The 25,417-nt window shown below is 40.3% G+C and overlaps 1 protein-coding gene and 1 long non-coding RNA gene across 2 annotated transcripts in view; one reads left to right on the top strand and one right to left on the bottom strand.

Moving 5' to 3' along the window:
* dcc (DCC netrin 1 receptor) overlaps positions 1-25,417 on the top strand; it is a 217,608-nt gene that overhangs the window by 121,849 nt on the left and 70,342 nt on the right. Inside the window, exons 13-17 of the mRNA XM_031287325.2 lie at positions 1,956-2,066; positions 6,801-6,995; positions 8,564-8,659; positions 20,396-20,634; positions 22,316-22,454. Coding sequence (XP_031143185.2) covers positions 1,956-2,066; positions 6,801-6,995; positions 8,564-8,659; positions 20,396-20,634; positions 22,316-22,454 — 780 coding nt within the window. The remainder of the gene's footprint in view (positions 1-1,955; positions 2,067-6,800; positions 6,996-8,563; positions 8,660-20,395; positions 20,635-22,315; positions 22,455-25,417) is intronic.
* Positions 18,575-24,175, bottom strand: LOC118493038. Its single transcript, XR_004894964.1, has 3 exons — positions 24,115-24,175; positions 19,337-19,341; positions 18,575-18,585 (listed from the first exon to the last, which is right to left on the bottom strand). It is a non-coding gene; the product is annotated as an uncharacterized LOC118493038 (long non-coding RNA).

Below are 25,417 nucleotides of genomic sequence, written 5' to 3'. Positions count from 1 at the left end.
TGCCTGGCTATCACCAATTTTCAATCCTTTTTACTGTCTAAGACCTGCAATTCAATAAATAACATGAAAAATTGCAATGTTACTGGGGAGATTTAAAGATAGCACATTTAACATGTATTATCACTTTAATATACACTATACAGTAGACTACAGTAGTGAATAGTAATAACCAGTTGAGACCAGTTGTTCCCACAGCCCTATGTTTCCACATACCTAAGACTTTTTTTCAAGATTAGGCCCTATGTTCCCACAGTTCCTTTTTCATAAATTTGTATCAGATTGTATCCCCCTTTCTCCCAATTTGGTAGCCAATTACACATATGGAATGTAACCCTAACCCTAACATAATTTAATTAAACCTAAACCTAATTTTAAGAAAAATCGTAGAAATGTGCTAGTAAAGAAGCATCCTGAATAGAGCAGTGAATTTGTGAATTAGTTTCCGCGGGTTCCTGAAGTATTTTACCCCAAAGTAAGGAGGTAGGACAAAGTCATTGAGTACATTAACATGCACACTTATTTTCCACTATTATTCCGAAATTGACCATATCCTGTTGGATATTCTGAATCAGGTCTTTTTCCGAATAAAGCATTTTCTGATTAAGACGTGATATTCCGGTATTGTTCGGGTTTTAGAGGCATTCTTTGGATTCTTTGGTCTCAATCTTGGATTTTACCACAGTTTACAGCCTCTTGCCTGTTTACGGCTTACGCTCAGCTCTGTGTGTTGCTATGGTTTGTGTACACAAACCAACCAGCCAACAGTTTACAAGGCTGCAGACCCGATAAGAAGGAGAAACACAGCTACTTTTAAACATTATCAAAGACTTGGATATCAACAGGTTTTTGGATATGCGCACACATCGCTACGCCGACTTTTTCATGAAGCTGGTTGAAGGAATTAAAGGGACGCTGAGTTAGCACGATCCAACAAGTCCGCCACCGCTGGTAAACTTTGAAAAAATCGTGTTTTGCATAGCTACATGTAAACGGGAATATTAGTGGAATATATACTTTCATTAGCCATGGAAACAGCTTAGTCGGAATATCGTCTTTTTCGGAATAAGGGCAAAAAACGGAATAACATGTGCATCTAAATGTAGTCCTTGTTTAACAAGTAACAAGCAAGTCCCAAGTCATGACCAACAAGGACCAAGTCGAGTACCAAGACAAGTTTAAATGTCTAGACAAGCAAGTTCCAAGTTAAGTCCTAAGTCAGGACAACACATTTCAAGTCAGGTCCCAATTTAAGACGACACGTTGCAAGACAGTTCAAGACAACAAGTTCCAAGTCAAGACAAAAGTCCTAAGTCAAGACCAACAACCCCCAGGTCAAGACAACAAGTTTCAAGTCAAGTCTAAAGTCGAGACAACACGTTTCAAGTCAAGTACCAATTTAAGACCACAAATTTAAAGTCAGGTCAAAGTCAGGTTTAAAGACAACACATCTCATGTCAAATCCCAAGTCAAGACCAAGAAGCCCCAAGTCAAGTCTGAAGTAGAGGTCTTCTTTAAATATTCATATTTTTTACTTTTCCAAATCCACATGATGCACTCTTCACATAAGCATGAGTTGGATCCCCGGCGCAGCATTTATTTATAAAGAGAAAATACGTCACTTTGAATGCTGGTTCGCCTGTTATTCCCATTATTTCCTTAAAAGCAATGTGTGTGTGTGTGTGTGTGTGTGTGTGTGTGTGTGTGTCATTTACTGTCCCTAAGGTTGTGGCATGTTTGTACATATTGGGCATGTCCTGTCTTGTTCTCCCGGGAGGATTTATAATTTTAAAAAAAGGTAATTTACCTCTTTGAAATCTAGGATTACAGTTAAATTTGTTAGAATAAATGTTACTTGTTTCATTAAATGCTTTGCATTGTAGGAGGAAGTGCATCTCTGTCTCAACCTCACTTTTTTCTCCCTCTCTCTCTCTCTCTCTCTCTCTCTCTCTCTCCAGGTCTAGAGAAGGGCAGTCAGTACAGTTTCCAAGTATCAGCCATGACAGCCAATGGAACCGGTCCGGCCAGTGACTGGTACACCGCTGAGACACCGGAGAACGACCTGGATGGTAAGAACAGAGAGAGAGAGAGAGAGAGAGTGTGTGTGTGTCTGTGTCTGTGTCTGTGCATGTGCGTGTGTGTGTGTGACAGCAGTTATTTGTACAACAGCATGTAAATACCTCCACTCTCCCGACACACACATACATATTTAACCAGTCAAGGAGACGGATGGATGGAGGGAAAATTCCCCCCAGGGGAGGAGGAAGGGAGGAGGGGGAGGTGGAAGGAAGAGGAAAAGAGAGGAAAGGGAAGTAAGAGAGAGGGCCGCAGAGGAGAGACAAAAAAAGAAACATATTACACAAGATATTGTCAAAGAAATTGAAACACTTTACTTAAACTCCCTTATTTGTTATTTCTAAGCAGTATGTACAAATGTAATACATGGTTTTCAAGATCACAGAGATAGACAGTTTTTTGATCATGTAAAACAAAACATGCAAGAATTAAATCCCCCTTCCAATACCACCATGGATATAGAGCCACTCTGCCATCCATGCCAAAACAGTGATTTATGAACTTCAATATCCAACGGAAAATAATCTTAAAATGAGCATAACATGGTGTCAACATAAAACACAACGCTTTCAAGCCGGAGAGCGGCGTTCACTTCGCGCCGAAAAACAAAATACTTTCACCCAGGAAACACTTGTTCGTTACTAGTCGTTTTGGTGCCTAAACTTAATCTCGCTTTGCCAGACCTTCCACCACAGCGCTGCAAAGGAAGGTCTGGCTAGTCCACATAGCATTCCGGGATGGGAGAAAAATGTGGCCAATCACAATCGTCTATGGCAGTGCTAAGCCCCACTCTGAGCCACGGTGCCTCTGCAAAATAGCCTCGGGAAGGAACTTGTTTTGGTGGAACGTGTACGTTCAAAAGTTTGTTTTAGTTGTGCAACAGAAAACTCAGATTGGACAGATAGTCTAGCTAGCTGTCTGGATTTACCCTGCAGAGATCTGAGGAGCAGTTCCTGAGCATAGTCCTCAGAAATCCACCGGAGTTTAGAACGCCAACACAAAGGAAGCCCAAGGTAACGGACATCCAGCCTACAAGAGTGAAATCCGGCAGAATTTCCATCGGCAACGGAGCAATCCCAGAAGTGAAACGTTGTGGATATAGACTAACCTAAACTTAACTCTCATCGCCGCATGATGCTCACTTTTTCTGGCTAAACTTAACGGTAACCCTTCCTTTTACAGTCCCCTAATAAGCAAGTATTTACCTGGTAATTACATGGTAATAATATTACATTATTAGGTTATTATACATATTAACTACCACTGGTAATAAGTTGGTAATTATAGACAAACTACAGCTGAAGTACGAGGTAAAACCTCAAGTATTACTCGTCGATTCAACAAAGTACCATGTAGTTCTGACCGGTTTCAGATGGTAATAACACAGAACTTCAATATCCAATGGAAAGTAATCTCTTAATGGATTGACGTGGTGTCAACATAAAACACAGCGCTGTCACTTCATTTTAACCACGATCTTTTTCGTTTCGCTGCCTAAACTTAACTGTCATCACCATGTAACGCTCACTTTTTCTTGCTGAACTCCACTACCATGGCCATGAAAGGACCGTCATCTGGCGGTGCCTGTACCCGGCTCACAGTCACCTGTTGGCGGCTAAACAACTGTCGCTGGGAGCCGGCGTCCCGGAGCTCTGTAGCAGCTGAATACAACCAACAACTTCTGCTCAGATTTTATCCTTCTATCGCACTGACTACAGCATTGATCACTTTGGGGGTGGGGGGATACATGTTGTCCCTACCAGATATATAGTAAGTAAAGTAAGTGTTTATTAATGTATTTGAACATTTGAATAACTACTTCTCCTGTCAGCACCCATAAGGGGGGTGTTGTATTAATAGACAATGAATGACAACACAGTAAACACAGTTGTGACAACATAAATCATTAATCAGTCCATTCCATCTTTGTATACTGATTATAAATGCTAAATAGACGGGGTTAAAGTATAACCCAACATTAAATAAAAAAAAACTGTTTGCGAGGAAAGATTCTAAGTGGAAGTAAGTTAGAAAAAATGTCTTCCAAGTTTTTATTTGAAGATTTTTAAAGTGGCCATATTATGCTCATTTTCAGGTTCATAATTGTATTTTGAGGTTGTACCAGAATATGGTTTAATTATCCAAAAACACCATATTTTTGTTGTACTGCACATTGCTGCAGCTCCTCTTTTCACCCTGTGTTCAGGTCTTTATTTTTAGCTACAGAGTGAGACCGCTCAACTTCTGTACCATCTTTGTTGGGATTTGTACGTGCAGTAGCTAGGTAAGGCTCACAATTGCTAGCTAGCTGTTTCTCCAACTTCGGCCTGTACAAGGCAGGATTAGCCGGGAGACGTCTTCAAAACGAGGGCGCTTTTGTAGATTATGGTGAACTTGTGTGTGTTGTAGCAGTGTTTTGCCATTGAGAATGTTTCGGCTAGTGACGTAGAAAGCCGTGCAGATTTTGACCAGCTCACCCAGAGACTGAAGGCAGGACACATTCAGAAACCGTATCTCACTCAAAACAGCATGGATGGTTTTTTTTTTTCAAGTTTGTATGCAAGACACAAAATAACATCCCAAATCCCAGAAAAAGTGATTTTTTCATAATATGGGCACTTTAAAAAGTGCCCAAACACCTAGTCATTTTCTAGCAGGAAAAGTAGATATGTTGAGGATGTCCTGGTCAACAGGAAGCAGCTGAGATAAAAAAAAAACAAAAAAAAAACAGAACAAACACATCCATGCTAACTGTGTTTCCACGCCGGGGCTGAGGGAGACTCAAATCTCATTTCTATGGATTATCACTCAAGAAAGTGATATGAAGCGTCTCCCCCTGAGGACAGAGAGCACGCTAATCTGATCCAATCAGACGCTGGGAAATAACAGAAAGTGTCAGGGCTTATTAGGGCTTGATACAGTGCATAAGGGTGAGCTAACAGGGTGAGCTTTAGAGCTGTCGTGGCGGAGGACTACAGAAATACAGAGGCCAAGTCCCTCCTAGTGACATAACGTTCTGTGCCGAGGCTTCGAAGCGTGCCAGAAATCTCGGAAGTTGCCCGGGTAAGCGTATATCGAGGTGTGTATCGTTTTAGACAAATGACATCGTTGATGACATCCGAAGCCTCGCTGCCCGTCCGTACCACGTGACTGGTTTAGGAAGGGGGTTCCAATCCACACGGCTTTATTACATCCATGATCTACACGATCACATCCACGGCTCTCTGCCTGGTAAAACCCATGCCACTTTACAGTTTTAGGACAGCCTCACGGACAACTTCCGGGATTTCTCGATACACTCTTCGAAGCCTCGGCACAGAACGTAACATCACTAAATTAAGCTAAATAGCAACATGACAAACAATGTCAACTGTGTGGTAGAACAGTGTATTAGGTGCTAACAAATTAAAAGTTTCAACCAAACAAACTAATATATTTTATGGACCATTATGTGACTGCAACTTTAAAGCTGTAGTGCGTAACTTTTTGATATTAATGAACGTCCGTTACTTTCAAGCCATTACCAAATGAGTTGCAACAAAGCTAATTAAGACTATCAGCTCCACACAACTCTCTCTGGATTTCTCAGTATGACAATGTTCAGAAGATTGTGGCGTCCGGCGACATTCCCGCGCAGAAACTCAAGTGAAGACAATGACCTCTTCTGAAGAGTCCATGTTTGTTTTAATCCTCCGTGTCCTTAAGGGCCCTAGTGTAATGATCTCAGTGCACGGCGTTTAGATCGGCCCGATAATCGGTCTGTCCCTACTTACTACAATGGACTTGGTCTGTTAGTGGTTTCCATTTGTATGGAAGCCTGATTTTCCGAGGTCAAAGTCAGAACCCCCCCCCTTTCCGAGCTAACCCTAACTCGGACAACCTCGCAGTACCCCGAGTTCAAAATCCAACTTGGCTGCCCCATGCAGTAGTGAAAGCTTAGTAACATACAGTTATTAGCACTTCTGTGTTATTTGTGTCTCACTAAATCGGTCGTTCACACAGTCCTGTTCAACTTCTATCTGTGGACATGTTGTTACGCTGTTTGTATGCACAAAAAACAGCATAATGCGTTTTTATCAACCGGTATTGCTAACAATGGCTAACCTGGCTAGAGCTAATGAAAACAATGAAAAATCCGACTTGTAAATGAAAGGCATTCAGCGTCTTCTGAGTTCCGAGGTAAATGGAACTAGTGCTGCACAATTAATCGAAATCGCAACATGGATTAGTGCAATATCCAAAGTTGCAGAGGGGGTGCAATATTTGTTAAATGCAAAATATGTGTCAAACCATTCTGAATGAAGTATTGTGGTGCTGCGGAGGAATCCCGACCTACAAATCCTATCCTACAGGCTAAAGAAAAAAATATTTTTAATCTTTTAAATTTTAATCTTTTTCATTGAAAATGAGAATAACGGTACAAAAATGATGATTCCTTCCAATATCGTGAATCACACCGCCATCGCAATATCAGTCAAACGCACAGCCCTAAATGGAACGCATTATGAGTACCATCCACCTCCTGTTGTCTTCTTCTTTAATAATAATAATGATAATACATTTATTTTATATAGCGCTTTAAAAGGTAGTCAAAGGCACTTCACAAGGTGAAAACTAAGAAAAACAATAGCAAGATCAGTATAAAAACACCAGTAACAGCCTGAGCAAGTGATGTGGAAATTCTCAGCTGTTTGTTGGGACGTTTTCCCTGTCTGTGTTTTTTGCAGAGAGTCAGGTGCCCGACCAGCCCAGCTCGCTGCACGTCAGGCCGCTGCCCAACAGCATCATCATGTCCTGGACTCCGCCCCTCAGCCCAAACATCCTGGTCCGGGGTTACATCATCGGCTACGGAGTGGGAAGTCCCTATGCCGAGACGGTGCGAGTGGACAGCAAGCAGAGATACTACTCCATCGAAAACCTCGGTGAGGAAAAAGAATCCATCATTGCAAATGTACTGTACTTATCAACATGCAATATTTCTTGTTTCCATCCCCCGAGAATCCCGCTGCTCCTGCCGACAAAGTGCCCGTATTGACTCAGCGCCTCCCTGTCCCAGTAATTCATTATGATGATCAAATCCCCCATTTAATTACCATCAATAATTCAAAGAAATTTAATAAGGAAAGCTGCTTGAGGTGGAAATCTAATTGTGAAAAGGACGAATAAGAGAAAACATCCTCCCCAGCGACCACAACGAGCAATCTGCATACCAAAGAAGACAATAACAAATCGAGTACAATTTCTTATACGTGGATTGAAAATTTCCCCATCTCAAGTCTCATGATGGAGTGGTAATGAAAAAATGAAATCCAACTGTCGTGTTGCATACACACATGGGAGCGAGGGCGCATATGTACACGGCATTTATAATTCATGGTGATCATTAATTCATGCGGCGAGGGGGGAGCGGAGCCGGCATGTTTGTTTAACTGATGCAAGGGTTTGGCGCTACAAAGAGCGAAACGTACAGCATCGTGTACGTTGCGATAGGCGGCATGACAATCAGTTCAGACGTCTGCTTTCATCATGTCTTCAGGTACATCTGCCGTCTTCATGTTGACGGGTCAGAACTGAGCCAAGAAAGTCATGGTGTTTGGTGTTTTAAGTCAACATCGTCTTTCAGGCAGCGCTGCCTGGAAGGCACTAGGATTAGGCAATGGTTAGGGTTAGGGTTAAGGTTAGGGTTAGGTGCCTTGAATCGACGTTGGGGGCTTAAAACACCATTGAGCGAAAGTCACGTCCTTTAAACCCGGATTAAGTTTTCCAAATGAATTCTTAAACCTCAACCACAGTTATTTACTAGGATTTAGTTCTACGCTGGTGTGTTTTTGTGGAGGGGGGGGATTTTCCCTTTATGTGATAGTGACAGTGGATAGACAGGAAAGTGGGGGGAGCAGGTTGGATTTGAACCCGGGCAGCTGCAAAGGACTCAGCCTTCATGTGGCTGCACTCTACTGGGTGAGCCAAGGACACCTATAAGAAATGAAATGATAAGAAAGCAAGTTATTTCAAAAGTTGCATCTTAAAATGATAATGTACTACAGGCCTTCTCAAAGTCCGGACCAAGGTACGCATCCGGACCGAACGGCAAGTCTATCCAGACCCAGCCCATAGCTCAAGTATGAATACAATATCTTAGTGTAACGTTTTCTATTTTTAAATACATTTTAAGAACAAAAGTAGGTACCGAAAAATGTGGGAACCGGTACCAAATTTCAGGTAGCAGTATTGATTTAAAGTTAACCAGGAAAACCGAGTACTCAACTTGAATGTATGTTGCTTTGAAAATTCTAAGTGAGCTGATTTAATATTATTTTGTTATTGCCAATTGTTTCAGACCTCTGACCTTGAATAAAAATCAGCAGCGTATCTTTGCGTAATAAGTTTGAAAACCCCTAATTACTATGTTGTATTTACTTAATGCTCTCTATGTCTCTCTCTCGTCTCTCACTCGTCTCTCTCTCTCTCTCTCTCTCTGTCTCTCTCTCAGAGCCGAGCTCACACTATGTGATTTCCCTGAAGGCTTTCAATAATGCCGGCGAGGGAGTCCCACTGTATGAGAGCGCTGTCACTCGATCTCTGACAGGTATAATCACACACACTGATAATCACTGTAATGGGAATACATGGCTAATAATCACAGCCGTGTTTACAGCACACTGGTGATGGCTACATATACAGTATATGTAGCAGATATAATAACATGTTACATATCAGTGTACATAATGGGTATGTCAGTGTCAGTAACCTGAGTGTAACTGTAAGTGTGACTGCTGTGAGTGTGATGGCGATGTGGCTATAGTACTTTCATTAAAAGTGACAGCAGTGTACAGTGTAAGAAAAGATACACCATATCTACTCAATAAAAATGAGGCAACAGATTACAAGCAATATTATTAATTAAATTTCACATGGTTTGGTATTGAGTAAATATGAATTAAATGAGACCCTTAAAAGTTATCCATTTAATATGAGTATATTCGAATAGAAAACAGTACAGAATTAATTATATCTAAACAAAAATATTGAGTTGATTTGAAAAAGATAAACTCCCTAATGTGTAAATAGTACTAATACAAATTCATTTAATTCTACATATCAATGATATATAATTGAGTAATAATCATCTACATTAATCTGCACATCAATTTGAATTTAATCAATGCAATAAATTAAATCTAAATATCCTTTCTTAGGAATAACTAGTCTATGGCCCAGAAAGTACAGAACTTAACAAATACTCAAATAAGAATTTTATTAGCAATTCACCTTTGTGTTTTTGACTCATTGTAGTAGTGCTGGGCAGTATACCGGTATAGGGATATTAATTTCCCATATGATATGAATTTTTCACATACCGTAATACTGGTGCAATGCCGCAGAGAACGCTACAGCCGAATTTATGTATATATATATATAATAAAATCGTAAATCGTAAATTTCGATTAATTAATCTGAGAAAAAATAACGCGTTAAAAAAAATAACGCAGATTAACGCAGATTAATTCATTCCATATTGAGGTTTGACCCGGAGCCGTTCTAGCCACCATTGGACTGTAAAATGAAGGAGGGAGACGAGAATGTGCTGCCTGGATCATTAACTGGAACATTTACTTGTAAAAATCTTCTTCCTGCCAACCCTGGCTACCGAAATCTGGTGCCACTGATATGTCTGCTCTTCTCTCTGATGCTCTGAAGACGATACAGGCAACACAAACACCGCTGCATGTGACGCTAGTTAACACTATACTCGACAGCAGTTAAGGTTAGCCTACCGCTGGCTAGTTAACACTATACTCGACAGCAGCTAACGTTAGCCTACCGCTAGCTAGTTAACACTATACTCGACAGCAGCTAACGTTAGCTTACCACTAGCTAGTAGCTGGATTAAACACGGTTACAATGCTGACAGCTAACGCTGAACGGTGTAAAGTTTGACTGTGTTTTACTGTAGAGGACTGTGACTCAACAGCGGGATGTAACAATCTGCAGCTGCCGAGCTGCCGTCGGAAAAACAACACAGACGGTGCGTTCAATGAAACTGGTAAACTACATCTTCATGGTGCATTTGAAGTTATTGTAAATGTCCTTGGTGGTTGTTTTTGTCGTTCAACAGCAATTTACTAGTGAAATAAGTTATTGTTATCGTTATACATTATTATTAAATCATTTAATTTTGACCATATGGCCTCAGCAATAAACAAGCCGTTCTTTAATGTCACCAACTGTTGTTTAGTACCCTTTGTTTTCTTTTCTTTTTTTACTTTCTTAAAAAGTATCAGTCAGGCACCGTTAATTATGTATGCGATTAATTTCGATTAATTAATCACAGAGTCTGTAATTAATTAGATTCATTTTTTTAATCGCTTGACAGCCCTAATATATCTATATATATATATATATATATATATATATATATATATATATATAATGATTATTAAAACATACCGGATGTACCAGTTGCCTAATTTGTGTCCGTCAAGTTGGCAAGTACATTGATTAGCCCTACATAGTTATCTAGTGTGATTGATGGAAGTTGTTAAACACTATACAACCCTAATCAGGTTTATATTGCAAGGAGTATTGACAAAAAACACACATACAAGGCCGAGGTATAAAAACGCCATTTTCAGCATTACATTACATTAAACAGAATTAAAGCTTAGAATCAGCCCTCTCCCTATCTGTTGAAAAGCAAGCACAGGGAAAATGGATCCCTGCAGAGTGGATCAATCCTGTTGATATTTCTCAGAAATGTTTAGCTCTGTGTAGGCCTACTGGCCACATGCCAATGTGATGAGTCATGAGTCACGTGTTTAATTTAAGGCGACTCTCCCCTACTCACCATATTTATGTCAGGTAACCAGTAGCAATAGAAGTAGCAGTATTGGCTGTTACAGCAGTAGCATTAGCAGTGTGTAGCAGTGTGAGTGCCCCTCTTTTAGCCAGGGGCGGTGCTAAAGGGTTGGTGAATAATTTATATTAATTTATAATTTAATTATTTAGCAGAATTACTTCATGGTGTTCTATTCTATCCAAATATTTCCTATATTTTTAAGCAGATTTTCTATGCTGTATTCTCATCAAATGCCCCGACTGATTTTGGTCCCCCCCCCCCCTGTGCCACCCCACTTAAAAAGTCCTGGAATTGCCCCTGGCTTCGGCAGATTTAGTAGCAGTTGTAGCACTAATGGTCTACACACATACGGAATCAAAAGCTGGAGCAGTGAATTGTGAATATGATGCAGCCCTGCGCCCCTGCTGAGCTACAGAAATTTAAAAAGCTCAGATTAACACTGTCATTTTGGGGTGGAGATGAGAAAAATATGCTCTTTGACACAATGTTCACGTCTCCACTCTGCTAGAGGATACAGGACCGCAATGTTGATCAGTCGAGCCCGCTCAGGCGTCTATGCTGTATTAAAAAAGTTTCAACAACACATACTGTGTATAAAAAAAAAAAAGAGAACAACTAGCAACTAGGGCTGCACAATATATTGTTTTTTTTATCGTCATCACAATATCAACCGGCGCCATATACACATTGCGAAAGGCTGTGACATATCACGATGGACACAAAACAGATGTATTTGTGTCAGTTGAAAGGAAATATCAGTAGTGGTTGAAGTGGTGCCTTTTATGTTTAATATAATTTCCAATTTGTTCAATAAAACAAAGTTGGAAACAATCTCCTTTAATTTGTTTTAAAATTATTCATTTACTGTATTGTAGAAGAATATTGAAAGCAGCTGAAATGCAGAACTGAGTACACTTTAATATCGGTTTATTTATCGCGAGTTATATATTGTTTTCGGGATATTCAACAACATTATCCGTATGTGCAGCCCTAACAGCAGCACGCACGCACGCACGCACACACACACACACACACACACACACACACACACACACACACACACACAGTAGCATCACCTTTAGCACTATAGCTGTATAACTTTTTTGTTTCTTTGAATTTTAAAAAGGCTTTTTTAACATCAGGGGCAGGGGACTACAGACGAAAAATAGCCTTTTCGCTAATTCTGGCTTTTTTAACCCATGGGAAATCATGTGTTTCATTAATTTGCACTGTCCCCTTTGATAAAATAAACTGAGCTGAACTGTAGCATTTTTGTGATAGTAGCAGCCGTAACAGTGGTAATAGCAGCAGGCATTGAACTAAGATAAAGCAGCATATTGGTGACTGATGCTCGTTTGTCCAGCCGAGTCTCAGGAGCTTAGGTATTGTTTTTGATTCAGCTTTGTCCTTGGAGCTCCACTCTAAGCAATTAGCTAGAAACTGGTTCTTCCAACTGAGGAATATTTCCAAATTAAGAACACTAGTGTCAATGGGTGAGTTGGAGATGATCATTAATGCTTTCATTTTCCTCTCGCTTAGATTACTGTAACAGTCTTTTTACCTGTTTGAGTAAGAAGGAGCTTTACCGTCTCCAGGCTGTTCAGAACTCCACTGCAAGGATTTTAACTCACATTAACAAAAGAGCACACATCACGCCTGTTTTAGCAGCACTTAGCTGGTTACCAGTCCAGTATAGAATTCAATTTAAAATCCTGGTCCTTACTTTTAGAGCCCTGCACGGTCAAGTTCCTCCCTACATCTCTGACTTGATTCAGCTTCACACTCCCACCCGGAGTCTGAGGTCATTAGGTTAGAGCCTATTAGTGGTTCCTCGCACTCATTTTAAAACTAGAGGGGACCAATCATTCCAAGCAGTGGCTCCTAGGCTGTGAATGACTTGCCTCCCTCTCTACGTTGTATGAATTCTGTCGAATCTTTTAAAAAGCAATTGAAGACTCTGCTATTCAAGCAGGCTTTAAGTTAGTCAAGGGGTTTTTTATGGTTTTTTGTTATGTTTTCTATTTGTATTTAAATTGTTTTGTACTACATTTTGTGAAGCACTTTGTGATTTTTATCTGTGAAAGGTGCTATACAAATAAACTTTACTTACATACTAATTATAAGCAAGAGTAGCAGTAACCGCAGTATTAACGGCATTAAGGTAGCCGTAGAAGTAGCTGGTTTCCTAAATTTGTCTTGGTTTTGGGGACACGATCTGTACTATTTACTACCAGCTGTGTTTGAGTCGATATGTAGGAGGACTCTGATTCAGGAGGAAAGATTTTGAACTGGCAGTTTGACATTCAGGCCTCAATCTGAATCCAACAGCACTGGGTCCTGAAATATTCATCCTTAGGAAAACGTTACACAAATCAGTCACAACCGTGTGTGTGTGTGTGTGTGTGTGTGTGTGTATAACACGTATGAATTGTAACAATGTGTGCGTATCTATTTCTATATGGTGTGTGTAATGGCTGACGCCCATTGCATTACTGAATGTGTGTGAGTGCGAGACTCATTAGCTCTTCCTGCAGACTATGGGCTGTAGAAGTGAGATAAATGAAACACATCCAGCTCTCCTCCAAGTTTCGTCTTATGAATTAAACAGCCGGCCCTGCAGCTGACATAAATCCTTTATTACTCTCATAAAAATGCCACATTTCGGAGGTTTTTCGACCCCTTGTGACGCGATGATAGTCACAGGAAAAACCAGCTCAGAGACCAGTCCGCTTACCACAGTTTATTCACCTTCATTACAGGATGTTTTTATAGTGAACTCAAAAAAAATTATCATTGTCTTTGATTGAATTTTCTTGAATAGGAAAAGGGATGAGCAATAAAGAAGGAGAGCATGATAGGGGGGATGACGGTGTGATATGGATGAGAGAGAGAGAGAGAGAGAGAGAGAGAGAGATTTGATGGATGTTAATTATTGCTCATGGAAAGAGGAGGGAAGCAGAGAAAGAGACACGGCAGGGAGAGAAAAGTGATGGACACGGAGAGAAAGAGGCTTGAGATTAGAGGGGCGTGGGATGAAGAAAGAAAGGATAATACATTAGGACACAGGTGTCTATAGCCACACGGAACTATGAATCTCCCACAGTCAAAATCGAGATTTAAAGGTCCTATGACATGCTGCTTTTTGGATGCTTTTATATATAGGCCTTAGTGGTCCCCTAATACTCTATCTGAAGTCTCTTTTATATAGACCTTAGTGGTCCCCTAATACTGTATCTGAAGTCTCTTTCCAGAAATTCAGCCTTGGTGTAGAATTACAGCTACTAGAGCCAGTCCCACAATGAGCTTTCCTTAGGATGTGCCATTTCTGTGTCTGTAGCTTTAAATGCTATTGAGGAGGAGAGAGGGGGGGCAAGGTGGAGGGTGGGGGTGTGGCCTTGACCAACTGCTACTTTGCTTGGTGTCAGTACCCGATCCGTACCGCCTGTAAGATCCATTCTGCGCATGCGCATAATTCAGCGCATGCGCAGAAACTCAACGTGTTTTACGACACTGCCTGATCAGTTCTACGCTTGCGCACAGCTCTGTGGTTACCGGAAGAAAACATTAGACGGTGACAGTAGACCGTTATGATGGCAGAGATGAAGTTTACAAGGTGTTTGCTGGAGTTGCTTAAAGTATCTGTTAATGATATACGGAGGGTCGTCTGGCCATCCAGTGCAACACCATGTAGCAAATTAAATAAAGCCTTGAAATTTTACGTTTCATCATTTCTTTGCAACTTTGAAGGTAATTTGCTAACGCTAGCTAGCCTGAGCTAGAAGACTTCCTTTGGTGTTTTAAGTCATGACTCCGTCCTGCTTCAGGTTAATCATGCTTTAAATAAAGTTTAAGCATGTGTATATACCTCTCACTTTATGTGTTTGTACTTTTATGAAAGTATCAGGTAAAAACAGGGCTACAAATGAGATCTCTGTGAGAGACCAGCATACTCCTAGCAAACTATTATGTAGCTCAATGCTGGACATTTCACCCCAAATTCCGGTCACTTTACTGTATTTGTATTTGTTTAGTATTTGGTTTAGAAGCCTTTATTGGTGATTTTTTATGGTACAAAGTCCTGCTACATACGTACATATATAGCTAGCTATATATGCTCCGCTATGTCGTGTTAGCATGCAGCTACAATAGTTAGCTATGAGTATGCTAACGTTAGATTGTAGTGGAACGAAGCAGCACTTTCTAACGTCACAAATCGTAGGTAAAGGCTTCTGAACCAAACACTACACAATCGGACATGTTTCAGCAGGAATGTGACCCGGAATTGGGCAGAATTTAACAACATTGTCAGCTAAGATGACATGTTTACTGCCGTTAGCATGTAGCTACTATAGTGTTTACTGCCGTTAGCATGTAGCTACTATAGTGTTTACTGCCGTTAGCATGTAGCTACTATAGTGGTATACAGCAGTGGTGTCTGGAAGAGCTGTCATCCCGTCTTCGAAAGGACACTAATAGCTATGTACGTTTACACTTTATCGCATTAATAATATACAGTCTATGGTTATTAGTCAAGACGAAGTATTAAAAGTAAAAACATTAACATAAACAACACAACAACGACATCGCTACATGGTTTTGGATCAGTGACAACCATAGACTGTATACAGTCTATGGTGACAACAAGTCTTGATTGTTTGTATGACTATTGTATAATAAAGATTTAATACAAAAGTTGTGGTGTTTGGTCGTAAAGTGTTTCAACGCATGCGTGGTACAAATCGCACAGGGACATTGTTAGTTTTCTACTACGAAATCATGCGCATGCGCAGAATGGATCTTACAGGTGGTACGGATCGGGTACTGACACTTGTTTGCAAGCCATGATGTCTCTCTCTTTCTCATGAGCGGGCAAAGCAGAGAAAGGGGAGGTAACCTTTCCCCTTATGACATCATAAAGGGAAGATTCCAGATCGGCCCATCTGAGCTTTCATTTTCTCAAAGGCAGAGCAGGATACCCAGGGCTCGGTTTACACCTATCACCATTTCTAGCCACTGGGGGACCATAGGCAGGCTGGGGGAACTCATATTAATGTTAAGAAAACTCATAAGTGAAATTTCATGCCATGGGACCTTTAAGAGATGTTTATAGACAGATAAAAACACATACACATGTTGAGAGTTATAAAGAAAACGCTTTAGACTTTTGCTGAAACAGTGTATGACAATACATCTTTACACTGTACAGCATAGGGATCAGACTCCACTGCTGCTGCCCAGACTGAGTGTACTTTCAGAGACTTCCTCCAGACACGTTTAGAGATATATAGATAAATAATCTGCTTTGAATAATAATTCTGTCTGATATGGGTTTCCTGGGTACCTTGATCTCCCTTTTTTGATAAAGCAATTTAAAATAAGTTCATTCACTTAATTCTACTTCAAAAATGAAGTACGCTGATTTCCTGGTTTGCTCAGTGTTCTATAGGTGATACATCTGTGCTGGGGGTGATCGATTGGTTCTTTAAAGGACTGGTACCAGGTCGCAGCATGTAATCACATCTGGAGATCTAAAGACATATGTTAACACATCTGGAGTTCTATAGACATGTTAACACATCTGGGGTTCTTTAGAAATATGTAATCACATCTGGAGATCTATAGACATATGTTAACACATCTGGAGTTCTATAGACATGTTAACACATCTGGAGTTCTTTAGAAATATGTTAACACATCTGAAGATCTATAGACATGTTAACACATCTGTAGTTCTTTAGAAATATGTTAACACATCTGAAGATCTATAGACATATGTTAACACAACTGGAGTTCTATAGACATGTTAACACATCTGGGGTTCTTTAGAAATATGTAATCACATCTGGAGATCTATAGACATGTTAACACATCTGTAGTTCTTTAGAAATATGTTAACACATCTGGAGTTCTATAGACATATGCAAACACATCTGGAGTTCTTTAGAAATACGAATACACCTCTGGAGTTCTACAGAGGAACAAACACACATCTGGAATTCTTGAGTGATGTGTATACACATCTGGAGTCATTTAGAAAAATGTAACATCTGGAATTCTATCAAGAAGTTTTATTAAGAATTCTTTAAAGATTCGTAGACATATCTGGATATTTTTTTAGGTTTAAAAAGTCATCGGGAGTTCATATGGAAACACGTGAAGTTGTACAGAGACACACAGTCTCACATGTGTTGTAGTGTGACAGTCAGGAGTTGATAAGCTGAGACCCTGAGGGCTGAGACAGAAACTAAACCCATTACTGTTCTGACAAGGTCATCAACAGTGACACACACATAGATAGACATTTACACACACACACACACACACACACACACACACACACACACACACACACACACACACACATACACACTTTCTGGCTCGTCATTCCAGGACAGCCTGAACTCTCTGTCGCTTTATGGTGGAAGGATGCTGAGAGATTTTTTTTTTTTTTTTTTACGAGAGCTTTAAAAAACGTCTCGTTAACGGCGGGATCCTTGTTAATATACTGCCTCGTCCTCGCCTCACCGCCCACACACTGCAGAGACTGAACTGATCCTCAACCCACCGTCACGCTCCCATTTAATCAAGGACTGGAGGACCGCAGAGAGAGAGAGAGAAGGAGAGGAGGGAGATGGAGGGGGGGGGAGTAGGAGGCAGAGGCAGAGAGGAATTGTGGGGGGATAAGCAATGGGTGGAAAAGTAATGGAGAAGAAGATAGGAAGGAAGGAAGGAAAGACAGAGGGAGCGATGGAAGTTTAGAGTTTAGTGGGAGGAGTATTAAATGAAGGAGGAAAAGAGGGAGATATGCAGGACGGCTGATGGAGCAGGAAAGGAGTGCAGAAAAAGGAGCAGATGGAGTGATGTGGATAGTAAGGGTGTAAGGGACGGAGGGAGGCGGAGGATGAGGCGTGTCCTCCGTCCTCATCAGTATTCAGTCCTGACTGGAGCTGTATTGTGATGCTGGACGACCAGTTCAACCACGACACCGCCCGCAGCAGCTCGGCACGCAGCTCCAAACACCTCTTTCATCGCGCTCTCCCTCTCTCTCTCTCTCTCTCTCACTCTCTCTCGTTCTCTCTCTTGTTCTCTCTCTATCTCTCTCTCTCTCTCTCTCTCTCTCTCTCTCTCTCTCTCTCTCAATTTCAATTTCAATTTGCATTATTGGCATAACAAAATCAATACACCTGTGTTGCCAAAGCATAGGAACAAACATACAAACAAACACGAACAAAGAGTAAATACATCAGATATAAGAATACAAGTAAACAGGATAATAATGATATAATTGCAGATAATAAACAAATTCTGTGCATGTCCTTCAAAAGGTACGTTGAAACAATAATAATATAAAAAAAAACCACACACAATTCTCTACTTATTTTGCCTTGTATCGTGGCAGGAGAAGACATATTTAGCTGCTAGCCATGTCATACTTTTATCTTCTTCCCCTAATAAAAAAGGAAGCTTTTTGTCCTCAGTGTAGGCAGTGAAGCCAGCTATGCGTTTTTAAAATTTTTTGAAAGATCTGGTTCTCTCTCTCTCTCTCTCTCTCTCTCTCTCTCTCTCTCTCTCTCTGGTTTAAATTATGGAATCATGGAAACCGAGTGAAAGGAACATTTTCCAACAGCATATTTTCCTTGTGGATTTGGGTCTTACTGTAATAGCTTTCTCCATCGTTTCCTTCAGTACTCAGTACATTGTACTCCCCTACACAGGAATTGAGATTTGGGAGCAATGTGACATTTTCAAAAAGAAGTCGCTCAGTTGTGGTTTTGACCCACATGGTAATAGAAAACCCATTTGTACCTGTAGACCACTTTGGCCTGACAACAGTCCAGATTGTGCATATTGTGTGTGTGTGTGTGTGTGTGTGTGTGTGTGTGTGTGTGTGTGTGTGTGTGTGCGTGCGTGAGTATTACATAACTGTCTAATCTAGGCCTGTAACAATTATAACATAATTGTCTAATTGTCAATTATTATAATCGCGGTGTCTTTGTTTACAACATTAGCTAAAGTCTTAAGGGGTTTGATTGTTTATGGTGGTTCTTGATTTTGTTTAGGTATGCCAAATTGTAATTCTACAAGTGATTATTGGTCGGACTATATATTTGTATTATTATTTCAAATGTTAGTTGTTGGCACTTGGCCCTATACACGTTCATAGAAACAAGGGGGGATACAGTTAGAAAAAATTTTTTATGATAATAAAGAGGCATGGTTTACTTCATAGGGTGTGTGTTATTATATTATCTGGGTCACATGACAGTGATATATAACAAAAGATGAATCCTGGAATTCATTCAAAACTTTTAATTTGTTTGAAAAAGTGATAAATATTTTTTAAACTTGACTGAAAGAGACAATTATATTGTTAATTGCAATTATTTCTGAGACAATAAATTGCACAGTAACTTTTAGAATTGTTACAGCTTTAGTCCAATCCAATTTTTTTTACATAATCGCCATTTCCTTGTTTGACCGCATATTAATTGCTGACATTAGCTAAGGTACTAAGGGGTATGACTGTTGATGGTAATTGTCAGTTTTATTGTCATTAGTGTCATTTTCTGACACAAACTGGAGCAACATTTTCAAAAAACGTTTTTTCTCTTTCACAGATTTATTAGTATCATTTATTTTCCCCATATATTCTGTTGTTACTTTGAAGCTGTGATTCTATTGTTTTATTTATTTAATTTTAATTTAGTCGCAGTCCCTTATTTCTTGTTCATTTTTTCACCTTCATGCAGTCTCAGTAGGTTGTAATATTTTGGTACGAACAGTACAACAATCAGGAACAGACCTCATACAGAGATATTCCTGCATTAAAAATCATCATCTCCAGCTGCCCTGCAGGCTTTGTTACCTATTGAATGCAGTCATCTAAAAAATAATGAGTCAGTTAAAAGTTATGACAGTGACTTAGCAGTGAACCCGAAAACAGCGTTGCTTAGTTTACAACTGTACAACTGATGGCACATGATATATATTTTAAATTACTTACTCTGCTCTAAAACTTTCCAGGTTTCTGAGACTTGCAGGTGTTGTGTTTCAGCTCGTACTGCCGTGTTTCGTCATTTGCCCCTCTGTGGATCTGATGCTCCACTTCCTGTTTGAAGTAACGCCCTTGAATCTCCCACTGTCTTCTTACTCTTTGTCTTTCTCTTCTCTCTCTCCTCTTTTTCACTTCCTCATCCATCCACTCCTCCTTTCCTTCTTCCCTCGTCTTGAACAAAACATGGCTGCCTGCTGCATCTCACTTCCAAACTTGCATGTCATCTTATGTATTTATTATGTGTTTTTGTTTTGTACACGAACACGTAACCCACCTGTATTATTCGGAATATATGCTTGTGTCACTCTCGTCTGCATATATAAATCTTCATTATCACACGTCATTACACTGGATGATTTCATTAATTATCCCCAAACACCCTGGTTGCCGTTAAAAACTCCCCCCCTCAGACCCCATAGACCCATCTGAGGATGACCTCTTCCACCTCTTTGATAAATACCCCACTCCCATGCCAGACACCAGCACTCCCATGATCCCCCCGGTGGGGGTTCAAGCCGTTGCTCTGTCCTCGGACTCGGTACGCGTCTCCTGGGCCGACAACTCCATGACCAAGAACCAGAAGGCGTCTGAAGTCCGATACTACTCCGTCAAGTGGAAGACCAGCTACTCCACCAGTGGAAAGTACAAGGTAAAAACGCGGACGTTAATGTGCAGCTGTTCTACATCGCTCACAGTTTAGTGTTATCTCTGCCAGAGGTGTGGACATGACCCGGACTCGAGTAACAGCCAAAACACACCTGGCATGGAAGCGCTGCGAATAGCCGTGAAGCGGAGCTATTTTAATTTTGCCGCCCATGTTATCCAATCTGTCCGTTCATACCGGCTTCGATCCTGCAGCAATTGTTTCAGAATCACCTCTATTTCTTCTGGCGAGCAAATGTGTCAAGCCAGGCAGGTAATCATATATAGGAAGGCCACAGTGCAGCTGGATACTTTCCAAAAATAAAACATAGTGTATTTTAAAATAATAGGTTTATGGTGATTTTGACTGTCTTGACTTCTTAGCTTTGTCTACAGCGAGACACGTGATCAGACACACGGAGAGAGAGACCGACTAACGGACAGAGAGAGAGAGTGACACACACAACAGAGAGAGAGAGAGAGAGAGAGAGAGAGAGAGAGAGAGAGACACACAGCCGAGAGTAGCTTTGTGACCGACGCGGAGAAATGCGCGTATGAATGGCCAGACGCGCGATCAGGCACAAATCTACGCTTCGCAGCTATTTGCGGCACTTCAGCGTGCGCTGTGTTTTTGCTGTAAGACTTGAGTCATGTCATAATGACTTTAGACTTGACTTGACAAACTTACGTGTTATGACTTGGGGCTTGACTGTCTTGACTCTGCACTTAAAACTAACCTGTCAACAGTCATTATGACTGGTGAGGGATTTTGAACAGTTTAAGACTTGGACTTGACTTGGGACTTCATTTTGGACTTCAAAAGATGTGACACTTGCAAAACAATTACTTTGTCCCACCTCAAGCTCAACATTTGCAAGCTGTCAAAAGTTGAAATTATAATCTTATATTTTGTCCACAATGAAATGCACAAGTTGTTGCATACATGTCTATTATATATGTTTTTGTCTTTTTCAGAAACATTTATTGATTAAGACTTATCAGCTGACAGAAACAGCTTAGATTAAAACGTAACCTAGAATCATTTTGATTGTATTGAAAACAAAACAAAATGCGTTACTGGTCTTGCTATGTTCTGGTGAGACTTCTTTTTTAATAGACTTCAGAAAAACTTTAACAACAATCTGAACTCTGCTTTAAAAACACTGGAAATCTATACAAGGGCAGGCAGCCGGCTCACCTTATTGAACTGCAGCTGTGGGCAGACAGAGAGAGAAGCCTTTCCTTCTTATTCTGAAATAGGACAAACAGAAGTCTGCTCTCAAAGTGAAAACATTACCCCGAGTTATGCAGCTGCTGGGGTTAATATTCACTGATGTTGAAGTCTTAGATAAAAAATTATCTTTAAAGTGCAAACCAGAGGCCACAAGATCTCAACAACAGACATGAAAAAAATAGCTTGCATGACAGACACTCTCAAAGTTTTATGAGTCTCTGGCATTATTTATTTTATTATGTCTCAAATTTGTCTTCTTCAAAGGTAAACATATCTATATTGCATGCTATAGTCATTATATATATATATATATATATATATATATATATATATATATATATATATATAAAATTTCAACAGCAGCATCAGTCTTTTGACTTGACAAATATTGTCATATTCATCTTCACTTTTATTCCGAAACCGTTCAAATTCTACAACTTTGTTGTGTGTCTAGTCTGCAGACACCACGGCACTCAGCCACACTGTCACCGGCCTCAAACCAAACGCCATGTACGAGTTTGCTGTCATGGTAACCAAGGGTCGCAAGTCCAGCACCTGGAGTATGACAGCGCACGCCACAACGTATGAAGCAGGTAGGTCTCTCAGACACACACACACACACACACACACACACACACACACACACACACACACACACACACACACACACACACACACACACACACACACACACATGTGTTTCTAGTTTTCGGATCTTGTGAGGACCCTATTGGCATTACGCATACCAGGGCCCCTTTAAAGAAAACATCAAAGGCTTGTTGATTGTTTTTGTTTCTTGTGTCTAAGGGTTGATGATGGAAACAACTGAGCAATTTCCATGACAACTCAGCAAACTCCATATGCTGAGGAAGACTGTAAGATGCATTTCAAAAGTCTGGACAAAGGTAGTTCAAACAGAGAAACATCAGAGAAATTACCATTTATAGCAACTGGATATACAATTATATTTGGAGCTGATGGTCCTGCTCTTTGATGAAGTTTTTAAGAAAGTGAGCAACATCAAGTTCTGCTGTAGATAGAATCCACACTAACATACTGTAATGGTACAGAATCAGAGATAGTTATAGAATCCCCACTAACATACTGTATAATATTACATAATCAAATATAAACAGTGGTGGGATGTTACTAAGTTCATTAACTTAAGTACTGTACTTAAGTACAAATTTGAGGTATTTGTACTTTACTTGAGTCTTTTTTTTTCCTGCCACTTTCTACTTCTACTCCGCTACATTTCAGAGGGAAATATTGTGTCATGAGCCAAGCAAGAGTTTGTTGTAGTAACCAACGTAATAATAACATTGATTCATATAGCGCATTTCATGAAACCCAAGGACGCTTTACACAAGTACAGGGGGACAAGGGAAAAGAAAATAGTAGGCCAACACAAACACGGACTAAAAGGAATAAAACGTCAGCGCCAAATGGAAGGTGGGGGTATTTAATCTAGGCTACTGACCTGACGTACATCCACATTGCGCAGACTAGAGTTATTTAATGAATGAAATAGACATATTACATACCTGAGGGCCAATTCGGGGATGTTTTTTAATCATTTACAATCCCTTAATTGTCTCCATTTGTTGAAAGCCCAACCAAGTGTGACTCAGGTTTGGCCTGTCGTCTGTCTTTCCCATTTTGTTGTCCTTTGTTTAATTTCCTTCTTTTCTGTGATGGCCCTGCCTCAGTATCAGCCATAACTACAGCAGATAACTTCTAAAATAAAATTAAAATACAATTAGGCCTATATAAAGAAACTGCCTGCTACCTTTTACCTGCATACTCACTAACACAGGCGTTATGCCAACATCTGTGACCCATCAGAATGTGTGCCCTGTAGCGCTGTCTACCTGCCGAAAATCATTTTGTGACTTTGCAGGAAAAATCTGACCTGGGCAAAGGCATTAATAAAAACTATGTAAAAATAACGTTCTTTTCAGTGTTAGTCTCGTTTGCTGTTACAGATCATTTATGATCATCAGATGGAACATTACACAGTTTAAGAAACATTTAAAAGTTACTTATAGTCACTTTTTCAATGCAAGACTTTTACTTGTATTTTGACGGTGTGGTATTAGTACTTTTACTGAAGTAAAGGATCTGAATACTTCTTCCACCAATGGTAAAAAAACATACATTAATGTCGACCAAAATAAAATTTCAGGTTGTAATGGCCACGCTTCACACCTTTGTGAATATGATTGGATGATACTAGTCAGCTGGTGGCCAAACAGCTGGGGCACGTTCAATCTTAAAACAGTGTGCACCGTTTTCCTACAGTTTCCTGGTTGAACGATGTTTGTTGAGTGTGTCTCTCGTTTATTGGCTGTGTCACAGGGGATACCCAATCAGCAGAGACGTGTTTGTAAACTGGTGGTAATAAAAAGGCAAGGCACTTGCGCACACACAGGGTGTTCAACACACCCCCATTTCAGTTTAAAAAAACGTGTTGCTACGTTTTGTCGGGGCTGAACGTGGCCCTGCTGAATGAGCTACTGATAGTGAATCATGAATGAAGCTGCTAATGCCAATCAGCTAATACACGTTTGACTTCAGTGCTCTGTCTGAACTAACACTATCCATTGTGTAAAGTTTTAGAATTGTAGTAAGTGGGTGATTCTTTTTTTCAGGTGTAATAGCATTTTCCTCCATCACTTCCTCTTCACTGACACGTAAATCACTCAGCTGAACACAGACAGTGGATTCGTTTTTTTTGAGGATGTGTTAAAAGTCATTCCTGAACCCTCAACTTTCAGGGAAAAACAGGGATACACTGGATAAGGGCAGGTTCAGGAAGCATGGGTTCACCAAAACAAAATGGGGGTGGAACTTTTTTTATCTTCTTATCCTCCCCGAACAGCGATTACTTTAATAACAATGCAGAGAAATCCTGTTTAGGTTCAGTGAGGTGTGATGCAGAAACTCCACTCTCCCCCACAACAAGGTGACAACTGTGTGCAACAATGAAAACCCTACCGCACACTGAAATCCAAATGTCAAGGTATCCCTTTCAGGATGTTTACAATCATGTTTGTTGGATTTGTCACCCAATTAAGCGTGAACAGCATTACCCCCGCCGGCTCCCCGGGGCCTGCTGGAATACATTGACATTCAAAGTGAGCAGACGGACTGAGCCCACTCAGTCCCTGCAGTGATCCACCAGCTCTGGACTCCCAAACACTGACCACATTTTCAGAGGAAAACAGATAAAGCTGCACTGCAGCTCAGATGACCTCTGCCTTACTGTTTTAATAATCACCCACAGAGTCCAAAAAACACCAGCTGAGGGACATTATATTTCATATAGATTTTTACCTACATAATCTTGAAAAATACTGACATTACATTTGCTGTGGATTTTCCCACTCCCCAGAGGATGAATCCTAATGATTTTGGTTCTCGCCTGACATGTCCTTTAGCGCCACCATCAGGACATTTTCACTTATTGTTCAGTTAGAACTATGAAAATATAATGTGCAGATTGTCGTGCAGTTTTCATGCATCCCAGAGGCTGAAACCTAGACACCATCCTTCT

This window comes from Sander lucioperca, chromosome 14, assembly GCF_008315115.2.
Source record: "Sander lucioperca isolate FBNREF2018 chromosome 14, SLUC_FBN_1.2, whole genome shotgun sequence".
In the NCBI taxonomy this organism is placed as follows: Eukaryota; Metazoa; Chordata; class Actinopteri; order Perciformes; family Percidae; genus Sander; species Sander lucioperca.
This window is presented reverse-complemented; position numbering and strand designations above follow the sequence as displayed.